The following is a 21,272-nucleotide window of genomic DNA, read 5'->3' on the forward strand; positions in this document are numbered from 1 at the left end:
TTTCATAGGCACAACGCATAAAGCTACAGAAACCTTTGCAAAACATTACCGTAGTAAGAATGAAAGTTGGATTCACTTTGTCTAAATCTTCATTCCTCTTTCGTAATGAGTTGCTCCACCACTGACTCGAAGAAAATATCTGTAGTAGTCACTCTTAGCCTACATCACAGTTTTTATTGACAGCGTATTGAGTGATAACACAGCCTATTCGAGGCTTTCAGCTAGTAAAATGAAGTGCACAGCAAACGGCGCGATAGTCAAGGCTGAGCGAAAAAAAGAGTGCGGCTTGGGTCGACTCAGGTAAAAACGGTGTTCACCTGACCCGACCCAAACTTCTCCCGTTTTTTTTTTTTTTTTTTTTTTTTTTTTTTTTAACACTCCGCCGCTGTTATCATGCCATGCACCATTTCGCTCCGTTTTAATAAATGAACGCCTGGAAAAGGCTAAAGATAACAACAGCAACTAAATACGAGCTCTGCTTATAGAGATATGCTTAACAGCTAGGGAGATTCACTTTATCATATTCTGTTTAAAGATCAGTTTCGGCTTGGCTTGCTTGGCGTAGCTCATGACTCAGCAAGACGAAGTAAATAAAGGAACACTTATAAAACTTTCTAGACTATTTTAGATCATTACTCTACGATATCTAGAAATCGCGGTAGGAAATAAGTCGATCGATCCATAATTTTGAATTTTTATGTACCACCGACAAAATTTATTTGATTCTCATTTTATCTATGAGATATACTTTCATTTATGACATTTATGGCAATTTATCTGTTTCATCTTATTTACCGATCAAAAATTTACATAAAACCTGTTATTCATTCCGTGATATTCGTAACGGTCCCGAGGACGAAAAGGAAACGTAAACGTTAAACGGCAGGACATAGAAGAGGTTAGAGCTTAGTAGTTTTTGAACCAAATATTTAAAGCTTTCAAAATACTTATTCTTACTTTCGGAATTTTTAATGACACAAATAATTTTTTACCACCAAAGATAGTTTATTGGGCAGAGTTTGAGGGATAACTTTTTTCCAATGCGAAATGCCCTGGACCGCTCTTACAGAGATCGCCACTTAAATCATTTTTAACACCGTGAAAGACGCTCATGGTATTGGGAAGTAACTTAAAAGTCAACTTTACGTTTACGAAAGATATAGTTATGATTGGTTGCAACAAACATTTGCTGTAATCGATAAAATTATTCACGGCCCGCTGAGCATTCTTCAGTCAATGCCTGAGTTTGTATTTTTGAAAGGAATCATAAAAACTAACCATGGAATTAGCTCTTTGTACAGCCACATCCAACATACAAACATACATTTTATCACTTGGATTTGTATTTGCAGGTTTTCATGCGCCCACAGTTAGCTTGAGTGCTATTCTAGGTGAGTCACATGTTAGACGTAAACCTATTACATAAGCGTTCAAAAATTACCAATAATCTAATAGTATTGTTTATAAGACAAATTCATTGTTACAGAATAAATAAATTTTCAACATTATATAGAGATATATAGAGATTAAAAATTACAAGTTTGCCTAGGGGTTAGTTAAGGATATAACATGTTGGCTGCTATAAAAAAAAACGCGCTAGAATAACCTTAACCTTTTAAATGATTTGTTGAATGTCAATAAAAGAGTCTTCTAAAATGAGAATGTCAAATAGTTGTCTTTTTATTGTCTTTTCTAAATTTTAATGGCACCTCAGTCCAAACTTTTGTTCCAATTCTAGAGAAAGAATGTAGTCGAATTGATAGTCTAGAGTTTTGTTTATGAAAGTTGTCAGAAGCAGAAGATCGAATGTTATAAAGATGCATCTCAGAAATATCTTGGAAGAGTTCTCGAATGCTGCAAGGTGCAGCATTCAAGTGTATCTACATTGGCTATGCAGGATAGCTTTTGAATTTCTAGTCTAAATGCCGTTCTGGGTCCCACTCTAACACCTTATAAATTTTAAAAACACATTAAAACACAAAGACAAAAGACACATTAAAAAAAAACAAAACAAAATAGAAACAACAACAACAACAAAAACAGTAGCCACTGTATACTCAGAACAAATACTCAATTTCGAATAGAGAATAATACATGGGTGCAGGTAGATACGGAATTTTTGCTTCCAGGGCTGGTAATCCTTTTCAAACACTGCAGTTTATTCTATATAGTAATTTAATTTTCGCTGCCTTTGTGGATTTTGACAATATTTCAACTAATTTTAAGTTTCACAACACTACTTGAAGAACAACGATACAAATTTTTATGTAATAGAACACAGCTTTGACTTAATCTAATAATAAATATCTCTCAAGTGTTCGCCTGCATAGATGCAGGTTTTTTGGAAAGTTCTCAATTTGACATTTGACATCCGACTCTCATTTTAGAATACAAAAGACCATTGCATGCTTTTTTTCGTGGAAATCTTAGTAACCCCTTGCTATAAATGGCCACACGAAAATTGTCGATCTCTTCGCCTGACGAAGACCAGCAGTGTAGCAGTCGAAACGTCGCAGTCAGCATCGGTGGATTTGACGGCGACACGTAATTTAAAAGTTTGAACGCCATAGCCCAGCTTCGGACTCGTGGATAACTGATTCGCCTCTAATCGAGAGGCGAATGAATTATTTCAGAAGATCGGCGCACATATGCGCCTTAAGATAAAACACCGCACAAATGCTCGCATTTTCCACAATTGTAGTTAGACAAAGTTGGCTTTAGTCTTCAAGTCTTTTTATTGAGGGAGCAAGGCGACCAATTCTAAGCGGGAAAAATGGCCGTTTCGCTTGCTTGAGCGTCAATCAGCACACATAATTCGATTCACCTTACCAGCACGCAGAGCCAGTCATGTCATAAGGTCCTTTTTTATATTTGATGTAAACAAGGACTAATATTTAGGATTTAATTGTTCCTTTTAAGCATTTCTCTCTTGATTTGCGTTATTTTGTCGAAGAAAAAAAAAATAGTTGTCCTAAACACATCCCACCCTTAACCTCTCCTCGTCACCTTACTCTAACAGAAAGCACATCCTATTCAATACGACTTACGTGCGTTAGGAATGTCGGATAGGTCCGTTACTTCAGGGAAACCCCTGGCTTCCTTGTTTCCTTGTCAACGAGTTCATTGACATCCTCATCAGAATCCACACCAGCTTCCTTCTCATTTGAGTTCCTAGCTCTTCTTACGATCACCACATAAATTGGCTGATTTGCACACAGATCCTCCATTTCATTACTCAGCACTGAACCATCGTCAAGCAGTCCCACAACCTTCATTTGTATTTCAGTTGAAGTTGTTAGTAAGGTCTCGCCTGTTCTGGGAGTTTGCTGATTATATAATGAAAAGAAGTCCTGAGAATTAAGAATCAGACGCGCCAAAACATTGCGAGGCTGACGGTAAAAGACCCAAGGTGTGGAAATAATTCAATCTCACTCACCGTCTCTAAAGCTTCCTTTAAAACAGCGGGTGTGGGAGTTTCATCAACTGATCTCGCCACATAGCAAGCCTTTTCTGCTGTTAGGTGAATCATTGTCATTTGCTGCATGAAAAATAAAATTCAGCTTTATTCAGTACTTTCGGGAAAAGCAATAGTAAAGTGGACACAGATACAATGAAATGAAACACTTGACAGCCTTGAAGTTTGTACTGAGATAAACTGGAGTTATTAGAATAAGTGATAATCATAAAGTTGTATTTATATGGCGCATTTTCCAAATGAATATGTTCTGATGCGCTTTACAGCCCCTCCCCTGGGACTTTGGCCAAATACAGTTTACAATGTTCTCTTTAAATGAAATTTTGCAAGTACCCCTAATTTAGGAATTTGTGGACACAAGGTCAGGCTATAACACCGGAAGGTACGTTCTTAACTCTATGAGAGAGGTGCGTAGGTTCTTTAACGTCCCCTCCTATCCAGTACAGGGAAGATGCAGGAGACGGGACCTTTTTTTTTTTAAAGAATGAGTTCAATACTTCACCGCCCTTACCAATTCAAAGAATTTTATTCAACGAATACAGATAAATATTACCTTTTTGAAATCGTAGATTGTATCTCCTGCTGATTCATTTAGCGATGTCTTTGGTACATGGAAAGTCTCTGTCCCTTTTGTAATGTCGATTGAAATCTCTTCTTCAAATGTTCTTCTGCCTTCCGACAACTCCAATGAATATTTGGTGACAGAGCTCTAAGAACGAATAGGATTTTTTTTTAATGAAAGGAGGATGTGTTTCGACTAACATGTAATTACATGGATTCCGTCTGGCTATCGTTGGTCAAAAACCAAAATAAAAGATTAAAAAGGAAGTTGAACGGCACTGACTTAGCAATTGTGGTCTTTGTTAACGTAACATTTACTTAACTATTGAATAATAGAAACTGATCTTGCAACGATCGATCTTTATTTAAAAGGAACAATTTAAGAAACAGGCTAAGGGTAACGCAATAAATTTTTAACCCCTAAACATCCGGGATTTCTGGCGACTGGTAACCATACATTTTTCAGTTGACTCTTTGAGAGAATTTGAAGCTAAATCAAGACCAAGTTAATGTTCTCTTTCTTTATTCTCCTCATCTTTCGGTCCGATGATGTATTTTAACTGCTAGGATATAATAACAAATGATCACTTACCTTCTTCTCTGATGTCAAAGAGGATGACTGGACAGATGCGACCAACAGGGCAAGAAACGAAAACAATGTTGACAACTTGTGTGTCTGTGAAAAAACAGCAAGTCAGTAATTAATTTTAAGCGAATTTCGTTGAAAGTTTATGAAATGCTGCCTTCATAGCAGTATGTTTTTTTGTTGGTGCCCGATATTTCAGCGATTTCAATCCCTAAGCAATTTAAGAAAAAGCAACTTTGATTCACTTTCGGCATCCACGTCTGCAGTCTCGTAAAACCTTGTTCTCTTTTCAAGAATGTCAAGGGAGTAACTTTCAACCTGAATCATCAAAAGAAAAAACCCTCAGTCGTTTAAAATTTAAAAACTTTTCATATTTTGTGTTCCCGTACTCAACATTTCCCAGGGGTATTATAATCATTCTTATAAAAGGTTAATTTGATATGAACACCAATACATCTAGTATGAGAACAAAAATTACCGTACTCAGACGACGGTTCGTGCTATAAACGCTCCTAAATATTTCAAAACTGACCATTTTCACAAACGGTGTAGGGACACAGCAAGTCAAACGCCAGAGCTTCTGATTTCCTTTCAGGCGAGCTTCTACCGTTTAAATGCATGGCGTTTCAGCAATCTTGAAAGAAATACTGATAACAGTTTCGAAAAGTTTTCCTGCCTGACGAAGTTACTCTTGAGAGTTGCAGGATTCAATTCAACGTTCCTTGAAAGTTGATGGTCATACAAACGGTCATAACGTTAAGTGCTCATCATTTTTTTAAACCTGATTTAGAGAGTACCAACGCTGCAGGATTCAATTCAACGTTCCTCGAAAGTTGATGGTCACACAGACGGTCATAACGTTACGTGCTCATCAACTTTTTACACTTAAGTTAGAGAGTACTAGCGCTGCAGTATTCAATTCAATGTTCCTTGAAAGTTGGTAGTCACACAAACAATATATAACATCACGTATTCATAAATGGAGAGTGTCGCGCCATCTTTCCCTCTTAATATGTAGGGTGAAGTGGGGATTTACAACTCAGGATTAAAACAAATCTACATCTTTCATACATGACATATGAATAAAGGAAATACTGTTTCTTTTTGTCTGATGACCCATTTTGATTAACATTTACGGACGCCCATTTTAGACACTTTTAGCTACTAATGCAGATTGTGGGACAATTACTCATTTGACATCGATCCTTCGTGAGCGTATGAAAGGTCACGGAAGAATATCACGATTCAGCATTCTCGAAACAAAATAGTAGCTGTATCAAAATGTTGGTCCGCTTTGAGAAAGTTGCTCTTCAGCTCTCCAGGATTTCGTCCAATTTTCCTTAACATCTTTGGATCACACAGACCAGGAATTTACATAACGTACCCATGCTTTATGAAGTAAAGCGATAGGCTTCTCTCCGAGCGTGATGTTTATTTTGAACTCGTTCTCGCGTTATGGTCCCGAAATATTTTAAAATTAGCCATAAATACTAGAAAACAGGACGGATCATCATTTTTCTTCCCGTTAAAGTTTAGTTCAATTAATACAGTGCAGAACGTTATAGAGATCTCACTTCTATCCGTCTCTGATGATTTGGTTTTATCAACTGAGTTGATAATGTAACCAGGCCACTGAAAAGAGATTCTAAAGCTGACTTTTTCAGCGTTAGCCCTTAGCTTCGCTTTAACAGCCAATTTACTTCACCAACTCCCTCAGGTGATAACACAAAATTATCTGGAAAAAAAACCTACCGACAAAGCACCACAGTTTCTTAGCTTGTCTGCTTTAGAAACTTCAAAGTCATTTATTCGTCTCTGTTCGGAGGTCTAAACGCTTTCGTTTGGCTCGCCAGTTCAATATTCGATCTTGTATGTGCGTCAGAGGGTAAATTATAAAGGAATTGGTGTCTTCACACAGCCCTGTTATTATCCAGATCTGGATAATGGCTACATTTAAAAGTGGCCAGGGTTATTTCTACCAAAGCAACTAATGTTTTGTTGACAAGAGAGAATGAAGGGGGATTTATGCCGTTGCTGTTTTGGTTGAGCGGTAATTCATAGTCTTCATTAACTGACAACCCGGCTCACGGTGGCTGTCGTTTTGCTCTAATCTTCTATCTATAAGCGGCCAAACAAACGAGAACATTTATGAGTGGATATTGAGAGGAGAATGCGGAAATATGTGAAAAAAAATACTGATTTAAACCCGACGATCGAGTCAAAATATTTTTTAGCGGACTAGGCATTGTTCCATTCTACCTGAACCTTTTCCGGCTCTTGAAGCTTGGAAAGCACGTGGAGCGTGTCATTCTTGAAGCTTGATCGTTAGAAGAAGAATATCAGTCTTGAAGAGGACAGTCGGACCTCCACCAAGTACCATACTCGTAACGAAAGGCACCAAGGACTCTTGGCCTGTCCTTTTCGGTCTCCTCGATATGTTTTCTTTCATACGCTTTATGGCAAATTTACTTCCCTTTCTTCTTTTCTCTTAGGCCACTGTGACTCTGACTGACTGCTCGACTCTGGTCGACTTTTACTTGCTCTGATTAACTGACTACGAACTCTAGATTCGCGATAAATTATCTGACGAAGGCGAATGCTCGGAACGTCAACTTTGAAACTCTTTACGGTGGGCAATTTACATTATCAACTCAGCTGATAAAACCAAAATTATCTTGATATAGTCCCCAGCGACGCAGCATCGCAGTTTCTTTCGAAACTTACTACCTATCAGTCATTGGTCTAAATTAAGCGCCTGTCAGTTTAGTATGGATAGGCTTGAATGGGCATGTGGGCCAATTAACCTTGGAGCAGATATGTAACGAATTTAAGAAAATAAACGAAAATCAAAATAGGTGATCAGACGAAAGGAAACAGTATTTCCTTCACTAATATATCATGTTCCTTTAAATCCATATTTTTACGCCATGTTTACGAGCGACGCATTGGAGAGTCGCCAAAACAGCATAACACTAAAATCGATGTATCCGAAGAGTATGGAACTTTTGATCGAGTTCGCTTACACAGCGCAGATTCGAATCACTGAAGGAAATGTTCATGCTACCAGTAAATCTGTCCCGTTAAAAAAAAACTTGTTAATTGTGACTTTATACAATGGCAACTTGCTCCATCGAACTGTATCGGTATAAAGGGACTTTTCAGAGATTTATGGCTGTTTGGATTTAAGTCAAGCAGCAGAAAAGTTTATCTTTCACCACTTTTTACAAGTCTCAAAGTAAAGAATTTCAAACCTTGCCCGAAGACCGCTTGGTCGACTCAATAAGTCGAGATGAACTTTTTGTGAAGTCGGAAGATGAGATGAGGTTTGAGTCAATGATTATCTCATCCGTTGACTCTCTGCATTGACCTTTTTAGACCCCAATATCAGTATGTATATTCTCCATACTGTTCTCCATACATTTCCTAAGGTGCTGACAAAGAGAATTCGTTCAAAGATGTAGATCTTCTTTTTATGATAATCATTTCCCCTCATCCATGTGACTGAGGGGTGATATTGTAAGGAGAAATTAGATGTTAGTCACTCTAAGGAAATTTCAGTGAGGCAAATAAATTAAGTATCAATTGACTTCAAATATGACTCATATCAAATTTCTTAGATTTTTAGATTCTTGCAGCCTTGTTACGATGGGTAACTCATGATCTGAAGAACAGAACACAGGAACTGAAGGATCTACTGAAACATATAGTACGGGTGCCTTTTGTTTCAAATACTTACCTTAACTCAATCATCCAGTGTTCTGAACAGGGCATGAGAGCTGAGTTTAAAGGAACATTGATTGAAGCCTTTTCAGTGATTATTTTAAAGTATGATCTCCCTATTTACTTAACCTCCAGGAATGACTTCTCTGGGTTCACACACTACCGTTATCAGTGATTTCTTAGGCGATCAGAGGATTTTATTTAAAACTGACAACAAATTACTTCAGAAACAGAAAGTAAAACAATATCCTTTCTGTTTTCCTGATTCCACCAGCCTTGCGGATGCATTCAACAATTTTTTTCTTCATTAAAATTGACAAGATACACAATGCATTTACCGAGAGAGCTCCTGGGAATGACCTCAGTTCATCTCATACCACTGACAGACCTCTGTGCGATGTGCAGATTCACAACTTTCAACAAGTTACTTTGGATATGGTAAAGAAATTTGCTGTGAAGACATTAACATAATCATGTGGCTTTGATCCACTTCCAGCATCTGTTCTAAAAACATGCTTTCCCATCATCCTACCTACACTACACTAACCTCGATTATAAACATGTCCCTCAAGAATGGTGTGATGCCATATGCTTTGAAAGTTGCTGTATTAAAACCGCTTCTCAAGAAACAAGATGCTGATTTTGAGCAATTACAAAATTTTCCGCCCAATCTCAAATCTAACATTTGTGTCCAAGCTAATAGAGAAGGCTGTTGCTTTGCAATTAAACGACCATATACTGAGGCACCATCACAGCGTTTCACAGTACTGAAACGGCTCTCGTTAGAGTTCACAATGATATTCTCACTGCTATTGATGACAATAAAACCGTCATTCTACTTTTACTCGACCTATCTGCTGCCTTTGATACTGTAGATCATTCCATCTTATTATCAAGGTTATCTAGTCGCTTTAGGATCAAGGGAACAGTACTCGCCTGGCTAAGATCTTATTTAACATCACGAAAACAGTTTAACGTTAATAAATGCAGATCCTCTTAACGTTTCTTGGAACGTGGCGTCCCACAGGGATCAGTCCTTGGCCCTCTTTTATACCTAATATATACCTCTCCTCTTGCTGAAATTACGACTCGAAATGTGTCCGTGATACAGATAACTGGCTGGTCATCAACAAGCTCAAACTAAATCAAGACACGACTGAAGTTGTTCTAATCAGCTTAAGGTATCGTCTCAGGCCTCCTTTAGACTCTCTTCAAATTGGCAATGTGACAGTTGTACCATCATCCTCAGCTCGTAATCTTGGCGTCATCAATGATAAGTGTTTTAACTTTGAGGAACACATAAAATCAATGTTGAAAGTCTTCTCATTATCACATAAGAAATATCACCAAAATCAGAAAGTACATCGACGAGGAGAGTGCCAAAATCGTTGTTCATGCCTTTGTTACTGCGAAATTGGATAGCTGCAATTCCTTGCTATATGGTCTTCCACAACATCTAATTTCACGATTGCAATCTATGCAAAACACAGCAGCGCGAGTTGTTACACGTACTAGGAAATTTGATCATATAACCCCTTTCCTCAAACAGCCTTACTGGCTACCTGTCCGTTACCGTATAGTTTTTATAATTCTCCTACCGGTCTACAAAGCTCTCAATGGAACACTGCCTTCCCACATCAGTGAATTACTTAAGTACCACACCTCTGAACGGAAATTAAGATCGTCCTCTCAACACCTTCTGGTGACCCCGAAAGCTGGAATGAAAACATATGGAGAGAGAGCGTTTGCTGTGGCGGCACCGAGACTATGGAACTTGATCCCACTTAAACTAAGATCCAGTAGTTCGATAGACATTTTAAAACCACATTTAAAAACATATCTTTTTAAACAAGCTTTTAAACTCTTTTAATATTTAGATGATTTTTAACTTATTGATGTAACTTACGTGATGCTTTTTTTTTATAATGTTGTACAACTTTTAGCTTTTTAAATATCTTTTTTAATGTAGAGCGCCATGGACAAATAGTGGATTGAGCGCTATATAAATATTTTATTATTGTTATTATTATTATTATTGTTATTATTATTATTGTTATTATCATTATTATTATTGTTATTATTAGTATTATTCTTGGCTGAGTTGTGATAACTATAGTTAGATATCTCTCACATTATAATGGACTTGTCCAATACCCATGCCACAAGCATCTATACCAGATTACAGACCAAAACAGCTAAAAAATCACACCCTTTTGGAGGGATTACACCATAATATACAGGAGTTCTAATAACTTTTTCCATAAACTGCTAACAATGGTGTCATTAAGGCAGCTCTCTCTGGAAAAAGGGCTATAAGGCAAAACCCAAACATGACAGCTTGCTTGCAAGCTAAACAGACTGTCGTGAGAGATCTTTGCCATTATTATTACAGTTTCCATTTGGATAATCGCTAAAACCTTCACTACGAATATACTTTGTCGAGTAAAAGTGCTTTTGCCTAGAAATTACAGACATGACATTAGTTGACGGATAAACATTATTTGGATCTGAAAAAAATTTCTGATAAAGTGTGACTGCAAATATGACTCTTGAGATGTAATGTGATGAAATTAATTTAGCATTTTAGTTGGACCTTTAATGACAGCTCTTGGGAACTTTCAAAATTTCTATATTTTTTCTGTGTTAGATGTATGTATCTCGACAGGCCAATTACCTCTCTCTGTACAGGTATAGTATAGGTTGGTCACCTAAATACCCCAGTGAAGGTTGGGGTAATTTTCCTTAAAGGACCAAATCTTTGAAGTATACAAGTCATAAGCTGGTAAGTCCTATATTCTGAGGTCAGCATACTACTCCTCTTATATATGTCAATATTGCAAACAGTCATTAGAAGTAATTATTATTTTTCAGGAAACAAGGCGAATTTCTACCCTTAACACATTTCACAAACGACGACCTGGTCCGACTGTGATGTACTTTGCAGGGGGATACTTGAGAAGATCTCTTGATGTTTTGGAGTGTTTTGATCCTCAGACTCTCAAATGGACAATTCTCTATTCAAGGGTGGTCTTGGGGCAGCTTATGTTGGTATGGTAAATATTGTATAATGGAGATAGATCATGATAAATGACCTCTATTTATACACGATGATTTTTTAAGCCACAAGCTTGTGATGCCATGTGAAAGTAACAAGCTCCTTGTAAATTCTCAATTATTAAAGGAAGATATTATGTATTCGTCATGTAGGACAAAGAGAAAAGTTTGAGTCTTCCAAGGATTCAATTTTCAGACTGAAAGATCTTATGGTTCAGTTCTCTACCACTGAGCTGCAGTGATTGCAGCTAGGCAATAAATCAGCTTCATCTGCATTCCTGATTCCAGCAGAATGCAAGAAACTTGTTATACATGGATGAAGTATATTGCCAGTATATTGAAGCTCAGTGGTATTTTGCTGGACTTCAGATCGGTAAAGAATTTGTATAAGACCCTGGCTTACGCAATGCCTGTCTCCTCCCAAGAGTATGAAACAGGTCCCAGTTAACTATTTCATTCCCAATAACTCCTTACTGTCTTCTATACACAGCCTTTTAACTTTGTTGTGAAAACTGGGTGTTGGATCAAATGATAATCCCCTAGTTGATATTTTTTTACAATTCTCATCACTTGCCAACTTAATATTCTATTGATAATGTAAGGGGAAAAAATGTCTTGATCAGTCCTGGGAGTGGAAGAGTTAATTGTTAGGTAAACTTTGGTTGCATCATGAAGCTACATAGACTTAAGTTCTGCCAGCTGACCCTTTTACCCCTAAGAGTGATGAACACCAAGGTCCTCCCTACAATAACTCCCCCTGAATCACACATTAAGCTCACGAGAATCAAGGAAATGATCACCAACTAAAGAAGCTCTTGATTGTTAAATTCTCCTTATCAGTACTAGAGGAAATGTATAGATAACAGCGTGGAGAATATGCATACTGATGTTGGGGTGTAAATAGTTAAATAATTCAGTCTTGTATGTCGACTCAGTCATTAGCATACACAGCATGAAAAGACAAATTATAAGCTATAAAATTCTGCTTTACACAGCTTTGCGCCACATTTACGTTACGTAAAGGCACGCTTTACACAGCTTTTACGCTTTGACGTAAAGCTAGAGTAATGAGACTTCTTTAAGAAGACTTTAAGCCCAGCGTAAAGCTGGTGTAAGGTACAGATTTACGCCAGCTTTATGTATATGTGTAAATAGAGTATAGACGTCTTTGTGCCAAATTTACGCGTAACGTAAAGTTAAATTTATTCTTGTGTGAAACAGCAGATTGTGAAAATTCAAATCCCACCAGTGCAGAAAATAAAAAATCTGCTTTATTTATCGTTTAAGGGAAACATAAAAGCAAAGTCGATCAACCGATTTCCCACTTTTCAAGCTAGATTAAAAAGTTGTTTGTACGGAATGGGGACAGTCAATCAATCACTCTGCTGTGTTCACAATCTTGTATATTTATCAAAAATACATGTTCCTTTGCTTGTGAGTAATTTAACATTCAATAATTTCTTAAAGATAACATTTCAGATATCATTTTCAATCTTTGTTGAAGAATCATTTTTCTGAAATAATGCCACCAAACATGATAATCTTGTTCTAATAATATCAATTTATAAAATGAATGAAAAGGCAATAAGTTAAAAATTTAAAAACATTGTTCTTATATCGATTGAAGTAAGACGACTTTGAACCCTTGAAAGCTATTAAATAACTGAAGGATTAAAACTTGAAATTTTGTTCTGACATCAGTAATCAAAATTGAAAATTTTCCACTAATCTCAGTTGAAATATTGTTAACAGAAACAACTGAGAACTAAAACACTCACTTTATATTGGTGTCAATAGAAAAATAGAAAAGTGAAATGTGTCTAGACATATTTATGCCAGCTTTACAACAACTCTAATTTCGGTCTAGTAAAGTTTAACTTCACTCAAACTTTACATTGAATGTAAATCTGCCTCTTCAGCTTTAAGTTACCTTTACGAAAGCTTTACATCTGATGACGTAAATCTACCTTTACGCGCCTTTACAAGCATTATTATACTGGCGTAAAGTTACTTAACGAACTTTACGCAGATTTACGCAACTTTAATTTTCCGTAAATCTCTTTTTTCATGCTGTGATAATCTTCCATTTACAGATAACATGCTGTATATAATTGGTGGTCGCAACAACACCCCAGCTGGGAACATAGACACAGCTTCCGTAGACAGGTATGATCCTCTGCAAGATGAGTGGAAGCCTATGGCACCCCTCAGTGTACCACGCAACAGGTTGGGCGTGGCAGTGGTAGATGACCGTATTTATGCAATTGGTGGAGGAAATGGGAACGCATGTCACACATCAGTGGAGAAATATGATGCCAAACAAGACGAATGGAAAACAGTTATGTCACTTAATTTTCCTCGCATAGGTGGGTTTTGGGCAAGGTTGTACATTAAGACACCGCTCCAAGCTGGAACTGTTTGGGTAACCAGTTGGCAAGAGGAAAAAATCTGTTGCTCAAATTTGTAGAAAAAGTCCCCAATTTGGCCACATGTTTGCATACAACACTATCAGAGTTTCATTTTCACTTTTTTCTGGTGACATTTTATCTGGTAATTACCATTTTTGTTGTTATTAGTTTGCCGTTTGGCAACTTTGAATAAAATAAAAAAGGGGGCCTGTTGAAAAAATGTTGTCACGGCTGTTCAGCTATATTTTTGTTGAATTCAGTCACCATATTATTGAAATTTTCTTACTCTCAGTCCTTTCCTTTGGGGGTCAAATGTTTGAGCTGCCTTTTTGTGCGATGGAAAACTAAATTTGGCTAAAAAATACGGAAATGTGCTTAGTAATGTAGGAAAAAAACAAAGGAGGGAATGATAAACCAAGTACAAGCCAGTATGGCCAAGGATGGAGTAGATCGACACAAATTGTAAATGACTTTGAAATATTAGTTTAGTAAGATAGAAAAAAACAAAAAAAGGCGATAAGAAACCGGGAAGGAAAAAGAGTAACAGGGGATGGAGAAGATTGATAACGATTGTAAATGACTATAAAATATTAGTTTAGTAAGATAGAAAAGCACAAAAGAGACAATGATAAATCAAGTTTGGAACTAGGATGGCTTGAAAAAACTTTGAACATTTTGGCCAAGGAGATTGCAAGTGCTGTAACGGATGCTGTGTTTTTTTATATTTTTTGCATTTTTTCGCTAGGCGTAGCTGTTGCTGTACTTGATAGAAAGCTTTATGCCGCAGGAGGATTTGATGGAAGACAGGCTCAGGAGGTAAGAGAAGGTTAAGAGTTGTTTTAGTGTGATGTTGTTTTTCACGAAGTAAGCGCAAAGTAAACCTTCGCTTTAGTGTAAGATGTTTTCATCCAGTGAATTACACTAGCATGCTATAATGTTCCTAATAAGAGTCGATAATACAACCTTGCGATCAGCACTCCATACGCCTTACCACTCAATGAACTGTGGGAGATTTGTGGTAGGCAGTTTAACAAGGTCCTTGATGATAAACGTCCTACATACTACAAACTAAGATAGGAATGTCGATATCTATGCGTTATTGACTAAGCTTGCTCAGTCTAGATGGCTAGAAATTGGCCAAGTTCTTTTTCTTTGCGTTTTTCTGGTTTGACGAAGTCGCCCAGGTAGCAAATTAGAACTCAGGATTCGTTTCATATAAGCAATATAATAACTAATTCTTCTGCAAAATGCTGAAGTCGTGCGTGTTTCCTTTTTTGAGGATTAAAACCAAATGTTGTCAAAGATATCTTTATACACACTCTCATGAGTGGACAGGTGTATTGGTTGAAAGCTCTGTTATTCGAGAGTCACGTTTGTGGCTTCGCTGTGAGTCCAAACATCTCTTTATATATAATAAACTCTCTTGAGTTGACAGGTGTAATGGTTAAAGGCTCTGTTAGCGTAAAGTCTCGTTCGTTGCTTCGCTGTGATTTCAAATGGATGGTAATTCTCTACTACCCTCTGATGTGATGATAATTACAATTCCATATTATTTGTAGAAAATTTAAATCCGTATATGCTCAAAGCTAGACTTATTAAGACTGCTGTAGAGCTCCTTTGCTGGAAGATGTTTTCTTCCCCTTTATCAACCCCCCCCCCTCCCCCCGTTCATATTTACAAGGGACATGTTTTTCTGAATTTCATTTCAGTGCTGGATGTTATAACGTGGATACTGATCTGTGGAAATTAGTGTCTCCGCTGGTCGAGCGTCGTAGTGGCGCAGGAGCAGCCTCGTTGAATGGCTTTGTGTATGCCATCGGTGGATATGACGGCGAAACACAATTAAATAGTGTTGAACGCTATAGCCCAGCCTCGGACATATGGATAGCTGTTTCGCCACTGATACACAGGAGAAGTGCCCTTAGTGCGGCTGTTTTGTGCGGGAAACTTTATGTAGTCGGAGGTTATGATGGAGAAGGGTTTTTGAATACTCTCGAGGAATACGTCCCTGAACAAGATTGCTGGAAGTTGGTTAGCAGTATGAACCTCGGACGTAGCGGAGCGGGAATTACAAAAGGTTGGAAACCTGCCACCTAGAGCCTCTTTGATTGAGGCTCAAAAAGTAATCAATGATTGCAAAGGTTCTGCTTTGCCTCGCGCTTTGATTGGCCTGGAAAACTCGGGCCAACCTTTCAACCAATCAAATGCGGCATCAAAACCAGTCACGACTCGGTCACTCGCGTTTTCCAGCGCAAAGTGCCGACAATTTTGCGCACTCATGGGCTCCCTTCGACTGAGGAATTTTTATCAGAGTGTCGAATCCCGGTCAGTACTGGGTTCTTTTCTTCCCCATAACCTCTCGACCGATCAAATGTAAGACAAAAAAAGTCGCAACTTATCATCCACTTCATGTAGTTTGGTTTGCATTTTTGATACTCAGAAAAATTTCCCTACTAGAGGATACAGTACATATTTTTCACCATAGTTAATCGCAACGAATTCAAAATAAATACCGGAAAATAAAGAATATATGCTTACTCTCACATGTGCGTTGTATTTTTACCTAGTGCTTTAATTTTCAAATAATGGTTTATTACTTTACATTGAAAATATATGCTACCGAATCTCATCTATGTGGCCTATTAAATACGCTGCGGTTTGGCCAATGGACCTCTTATTTTAGTCAAAGTCCTCATTCAGCTTTCTTTAGTGCAGCTCTGTAATAGCAAGCAGGCCCCGGTTGTTCAAATGATGGATAAATTTATCCACTAGAGAGCGAGTGGATAGCGCCATCCATACTTTGAACAACCGATAGACGCCACGGGGAAAATTTATCCGCTGGATAGCGATTTATTAGGCGGATAAGAATTTATCAATCCTTTGAACATCCGGGGCCAGGTGTTTAACATGTCACACCTCAACTCACCCAGCCGAAAAAATAACTCTTGCATGCATTGCATGCCTATGATTTTACTGTTTGTCCAATCCACTGTTTCTTCTTTTTACCTTGTTTGTTGCGATTATATTGAGCACTGTTTTCTTTTCATTGCTCTGTTTGGTAGTTTTGTTCAGTTGAATCTTCCGCGTAGCTCGGTCTCTCCTCTGATTAAATATTTCATTCAAATCTTGCACAATGCTTTTCTCGTCTCTGTTTGATTTCCCAGGTGATATCTACCTTACTGTTTGTTTCAACCTAAATTTCTTTCCTATATTAGAATCTAGCCCTCTGTTCTTTTCCTTAACCCTTAAACTCCCATGAGTGACCAAGACAGAATTTCTCCTCACAATATCAACACAGAATCGAGCAGACAGGTGAGGAGAATAAAGAAGAAAACTCAATAAGCGGACTAAAAGTTGATCTGATACCAAATTCTCAAAATTGAAATCATAAGTATTTTATGGCAGACAGTAGAGAGAATTACTAATGAGATCTTGGGAGTTAAAGGGTTAATTCTGGCTGATTGTCACGTTCATATCCTACGAACTGTTTGCACTCTTCTGTTTGACGTTAGTATCTCGCGCAATGTTTTCTCCTAATTTTATCTCAATAATTCGCTCACCGTTTCTCTTCTTCGCTATTTGCTAATACTTTCCTTTTAGTATATTGCACTCTGTTTGTTCTCTTCTCCACTTAACTTTTAGATTAATATGTAGCGCCCTGTTCTCAAGCTGTTTGATTTTTGCGGTAATTCTAAAGCATTTTTCTCTTCTCTGTCTGATTTTTACATAATTACCTTCTCTCTTTTTTTTGATTGTGTCTTCAGTATCTCGGCACTTTTTGTTCCCTCTTCTGTTATTTTGTTATCATTTCCTGCATCTGTGAACAGTCTTAATTACTCTTTAATGATCATGTGTGCGTTCAACGGTAGAATTGAAAACAGAATTATAATGATTTAAATCAAGGATTAATTATTAGTTTTGACGAAGCTTTGCTAACATTCTCACATTTTTATGCATTGAGCCTATTTCCTGCGTTCAGTTTTCCCATCCCAATTTATTGTAGTTCCCTATTGATAGTAAACTTAATAGATCAAACGACTTAATTGCAGGTTTCATCGTCGCTGCCTTTCGATTAAGGCCTGTCTACAAAAGCACGCAAAATATACTATTTGACTAAATAAAAAAATTTAAAAAGTCCTCGCAAAGTAATACGAGTGTCCATTGAACGACAATATTTAGGACGAAAAATCTTTGTGTAGGATCAGTAGTCACTCTGTTTCTTCTCCGCCTCGTTGTTGTCCTCCTCGAATTCTTCTTTCCTGAAAAAATATTGTAAATTTGTCTCTATTTCATCTTTAAAGTAAACGGAACAGATTTTTCAATTGAAGAAATTACTTTCTTCTTCAATGCCATTGGCTATGATTATCCAAACTTGTCGAACATACCATGCTTCATACGAAAGTGACTTTATTATTGTCAATTTATTGTTATTTTTGTTGATTTTTTACAGATAAAGTGAACTTTTTCAACTTCTCAAGTTACCTTCATAGTCATAACGTGTGGTATCGTATCGACCTAAGTATATTGCATACAAAAGAAACGCTAAGTCAAAGCCAATTTCAGGAAGCCTTCCCTGGAAATATTTTGGTTCCGAGCACTAGATAAAAACAACTGCGGATAAAGAAGTGAATGAAAGTGATCCTCGCAGTAATTTGCACTACTTAGGCAGTAGTGAAAATAAGGCCTGAAAAAAAAAAAAAAAAAAAAAATGAAAAAAAATCTTTATCCGCAGTTCAAATATATGACTCTCATATATTCTTAACCATTTATTCAATCACTTCACGGGTTTATTTAGAACCAACTTCATGACCAGCTCCCAGTTGGCTTGTTAGCTCAGTTGGTAGAGCGCTGCACCGGTATCGCAAGGGGTCATGGGTTCAAATCCCGTACAGGCCTGAATTTTTTTCAGGCCTTATTTTCACTACTGCCTAAGTAGTGCAAATTACTGCGAGGATCACTTTCATTCAATGTTAATTGGTTTATCGTAGAAAATTGCTCGTTCTAATCAGACTTACCCTTTTTTCATAAAATCAAATGTCGCGTTATCCCCCATCAACACAAACGGAGCCCATTGGGAAGGTTTGGAAAATCCATTGCTTCTCAACCATTGAACGGCCTGGTGAAGAGATTCACTGGCACTTCCTCCACGCACGAGGTGTTTATAAAAATGTTCCATGAGCTTTGCCGTTGCTTTGTCTTCTATAGCCCACGATGCTACCAACACTGAACGTGCACCAGATGCTAAGAATGCTCGAGCGATTCCAATAACTCCTTCCTTTTTAATCAATCCACGCCCACTGTGACAACAGCTGAGTACTACCAGTTTAGCTCGCACTTGAACTCCTTCAATGTCGGACACTGTCAGGAGGTAGTCTTCCTCTTGTGGAGTACTGTTAGTAGTACATTGAGGAGAGAGGGCAATCTCTCCTCTTTCGGGATTTCCATGGGCGGCAAGATGTATCAGACTCACTGAAGGTATCGCTTGAAGAACCGCCTGCTTTGTTGCGCGACTTCCTAATAAAGGCTGAACACCCAGTAGTTGACCAACCATCTCCGCTTCCTTACTTGCACAGAACAATGGTGTAATGTCAATGACACGTCCATTGTATTGCACTTTGCCAACCGTAGGATCACCCACAACCAGTCCGCCGGTTTGACTGTGGTAGTCTGCTGGACATTCTTGAATGATCCCGAGAGTCGTCAATGAAGGGACGATGCGTATTCTGTACTTCTCCGATAAATACTTTCCGATTTGTTCATCACGCAAGGCAGCAAATGGAACTCGGTACGAAAAACGATCCGGTACAATGATGATTTCGGGCTCTGTAAGTAAATCTGCCACAGGTGTGACGATCCATTCGTAGCACAAATGATGACTTCTTCCGGTATCTTTGGTTCCTTCACCACGCAAATTTGTTTGGCTCTCTTCATGAAGAGATGTCGTCGCGTTGTCATCCAGCGATCGGTCTTCGCAGTTCGCTGCAGGTAAAACACCAAAGCATTTGGCACTCTTTTTGAAAACTCCTTCCACTTCGCAAACTTGCTCAGCAATAAGAGTGTCTATTTTCACTTCTGTTTTTCGAAAGAAAATGTCTCCATTTGTTTTTAATACCCAGAGAAGAACTTGCCGATCTTCATACGAAATGTACAAAAACACACAGTTACTTTCTCTTCTCGCGATGTTTTCAATCCCGAACCATGATCGTGGATTAGCTGAGATGTGGCTTTCAGCGGAGTACTTGTCTGCCATGAGTTCTGCTAGGACTCTTGCTCGTCCCAGCTCCTCAACATAGAGAGCATCTTGAAATTTTCCCTTAGCGCAAAGGAGTTAAGTGAGTAACTTGTAGGGAAAAGTACCGCGTTGCTCCAACAGAGAAATTTCAAATCCACTGTTTCCTTTCTGAAGAGTTCTGATTTGTTCATATTTTTCAATACCTTGGAGAAGATATTCCATCGCCTCCACAACCTCTGACTGCGATATCTTTAACATTGTAATAAAGAGAAGACTTTGAAATTCAATCATTTTGTGTCCAATTTGGCTGCTTATGGAACAAGCTTTCTGTAAATAATATGCTGCCTTATCATATTCACCAAACGATTGAGATAGACGTCCAACGAGTAGGTATAGTTGTGCTTCGCACATTCTATTGCCACATTCTCTGCTGATTGTAAGCGCCTTCTCACAATGTTCTTTTGCCTTCTGACTGTCATTTACAGAATCAGAGACACATGACAAACCTGCGAAAGCGGTGGCTTCAATTTCTCTGTTACCAATTGCAATACTGACGCCGACTGCTTTGTCAAAATGTTCTTCAGCTTTCCGATTTTTATTAAGATTGCTGTACACCGCTCCAAGGTTAAAGTATGCTGCGCCTTCTTGGCTACTGTCGCCAATTTCTGTGGCAATGGCAAGTGCTTTCTTGTAATATTTCTTAGCATTCTGATATTCGCCAAGGGAATAAAACACATTTCCGAGGTTCCTGTATGTTGTTCCTTCTCCTCGTCTGTCGCCAATTTCTATCGCGATGGCAAGTGCTTTCTCGTTATATTCTCTAGCATTCTGATATTCGCCAAGGGAATGAAACACATTTCCGAGGTTGCCGTATGTTGTTCCTTCTCCTCGTCTGTGGCCAATTTCTATCGCGATGGCAAGTGCTTTCTCGTGATATTCTTTAGCATTCTGATATTCGCAAAGGGAATGAAACACATTTCCGAGGTTGCCGTATGTTGATCCTTCTCCTCGTCTGTCGCCAATTTCTATCGCGATGGCAAGTGCTTTCTCGTAATATTCTTTAGCATTCTGATATTTGCCAAGGGAATCAAACACCTTTCCGAGGTTTTCGTATGTTGTTCCTTCTCCTCGTCTGTCGCCAATTTCTATCGCGATGGCAAGTGCTTTCTCGTGATATTCTTTAGCATTCTGATATTCGCCAAGGGAATGAAACACATTTCCGAGGTTCCCGTAAAT

The 21,272-nt window shown here is 38.1% G+C and overlaps 2 protein-coding genes and 1 pseudogene across 2 annotated transcripts; 1 reads left to right on the forward strand and 2 right to left on the reverse strand.

The window, feature by feature from the left end:
• Nucleotides 1-3,048: 3,048 nt before the first annotated feature.
• LOC149037839 (uncharacterized) lies at nucleotides 3,049-5,242 on the reverse strand. The gene is made up of 5 exons (XM_089186414.1): nucleotides 5,168-5,242; nucleotides 4,629-4,712; nucleotides 4,029-4,184; nucleotides 3,437-3,538; nucleotides 3,049-3,326 (listed from the first exon to the last, which is right to left on the reverse strand). Exons 1-5 carry the CDS (start codon nucleotides 5,240-5,242, stop codon nucleotides 3,075-3,077), a joined length of 669 nt encoding a protein of 222 aa, XP_089042540.1. The 3' UTR covers nucleotides 3,049-3,074.
• Nucleotides 5,243-7,218: 1,976 nt separating this feature from the next.
• Nucleotides 7,219-15,901, forward strand: LOC149037840 (kelch-like ECH-associated protein 1; annotated as a pseudogene).
• A 501-nt stretch (nucleotides 15,902-16,402) lies between these two features.
• LOC113670581 (tetratricopeptide repeat protein 28) lies at nucleotides 16,403-20,673 on the reverse strand. The gene is made up of 2 exons (XM_089186266.1): nucleotides 18,820-20,673; nucleotides 16,403-18,063 (listed from the first exon to the last, which is right to left on the reverse strand). The coding sequence occupies exons 1-2, from the start codon at nucleotides 20,052-20,054 to the stop codon at nucleotides 18,006-18,008; spliced, it is 1,293 nt and encodes a 430-aa protein (XP_089042392.1). The 5' UTR covers nucleotides 20,055-20,673; the 3' UTR covers nucleotides 16,403-18,005.
• Nucleotides 20,674-21,272: the final 599 nt, after the last annotated feature.

This window comes from Pocillopora damicornis, chromosome 11 (genome assembly GCF_964200805.1).
Source record: "Pocillopora damicornis chromosome 11, jaPocDami1.2, whole genome shotgun sequence".
NCBI classification, from domain to species: Eukaryota; Metazoa; Cnidaria; class Anthozoa; order Scleractinia; family Pocilloporidae; genus Pocillopora; species Pocillopora damicornis.

Coding starts and splice junctions, on each gene's coding strand:
- LOC149037839 (XM_089186414.1), bottom strand. CDS start 5,242: ATGCATTTAAACGGTAGAAGCTCGCCTGAAAGGAAATCAGAAGCTCTG. Junction 4,713..5,167: donor ACTTGCTGTGTCCCTACACC/GTTTGTGAAAAT, acceptor GTTTTTTCACAG/ACACACAAGTTGTCAACATT. Junction 3,327..3,436: donor TAAAGGAAGCTTTAGAGACG/GTGAGTGAGATT, acceptor TTATATAATCAG/CAAACTCCCAGAACAGGCGA.
- LOC113670581 (XM_089186266.1), bottom strand. CDS start 20,054: ATGGCAGACAAGTACTCCGCTGAAAGCCACATCTCAGCTAATCCACGA. Junction 18,064..18,819: donor TTTGATTTTATGAAAAAAGG/GTAAGTCTGATT, acceptor ATATTTTTTCAG/GAAAGAAGAATTCGAGGAGG.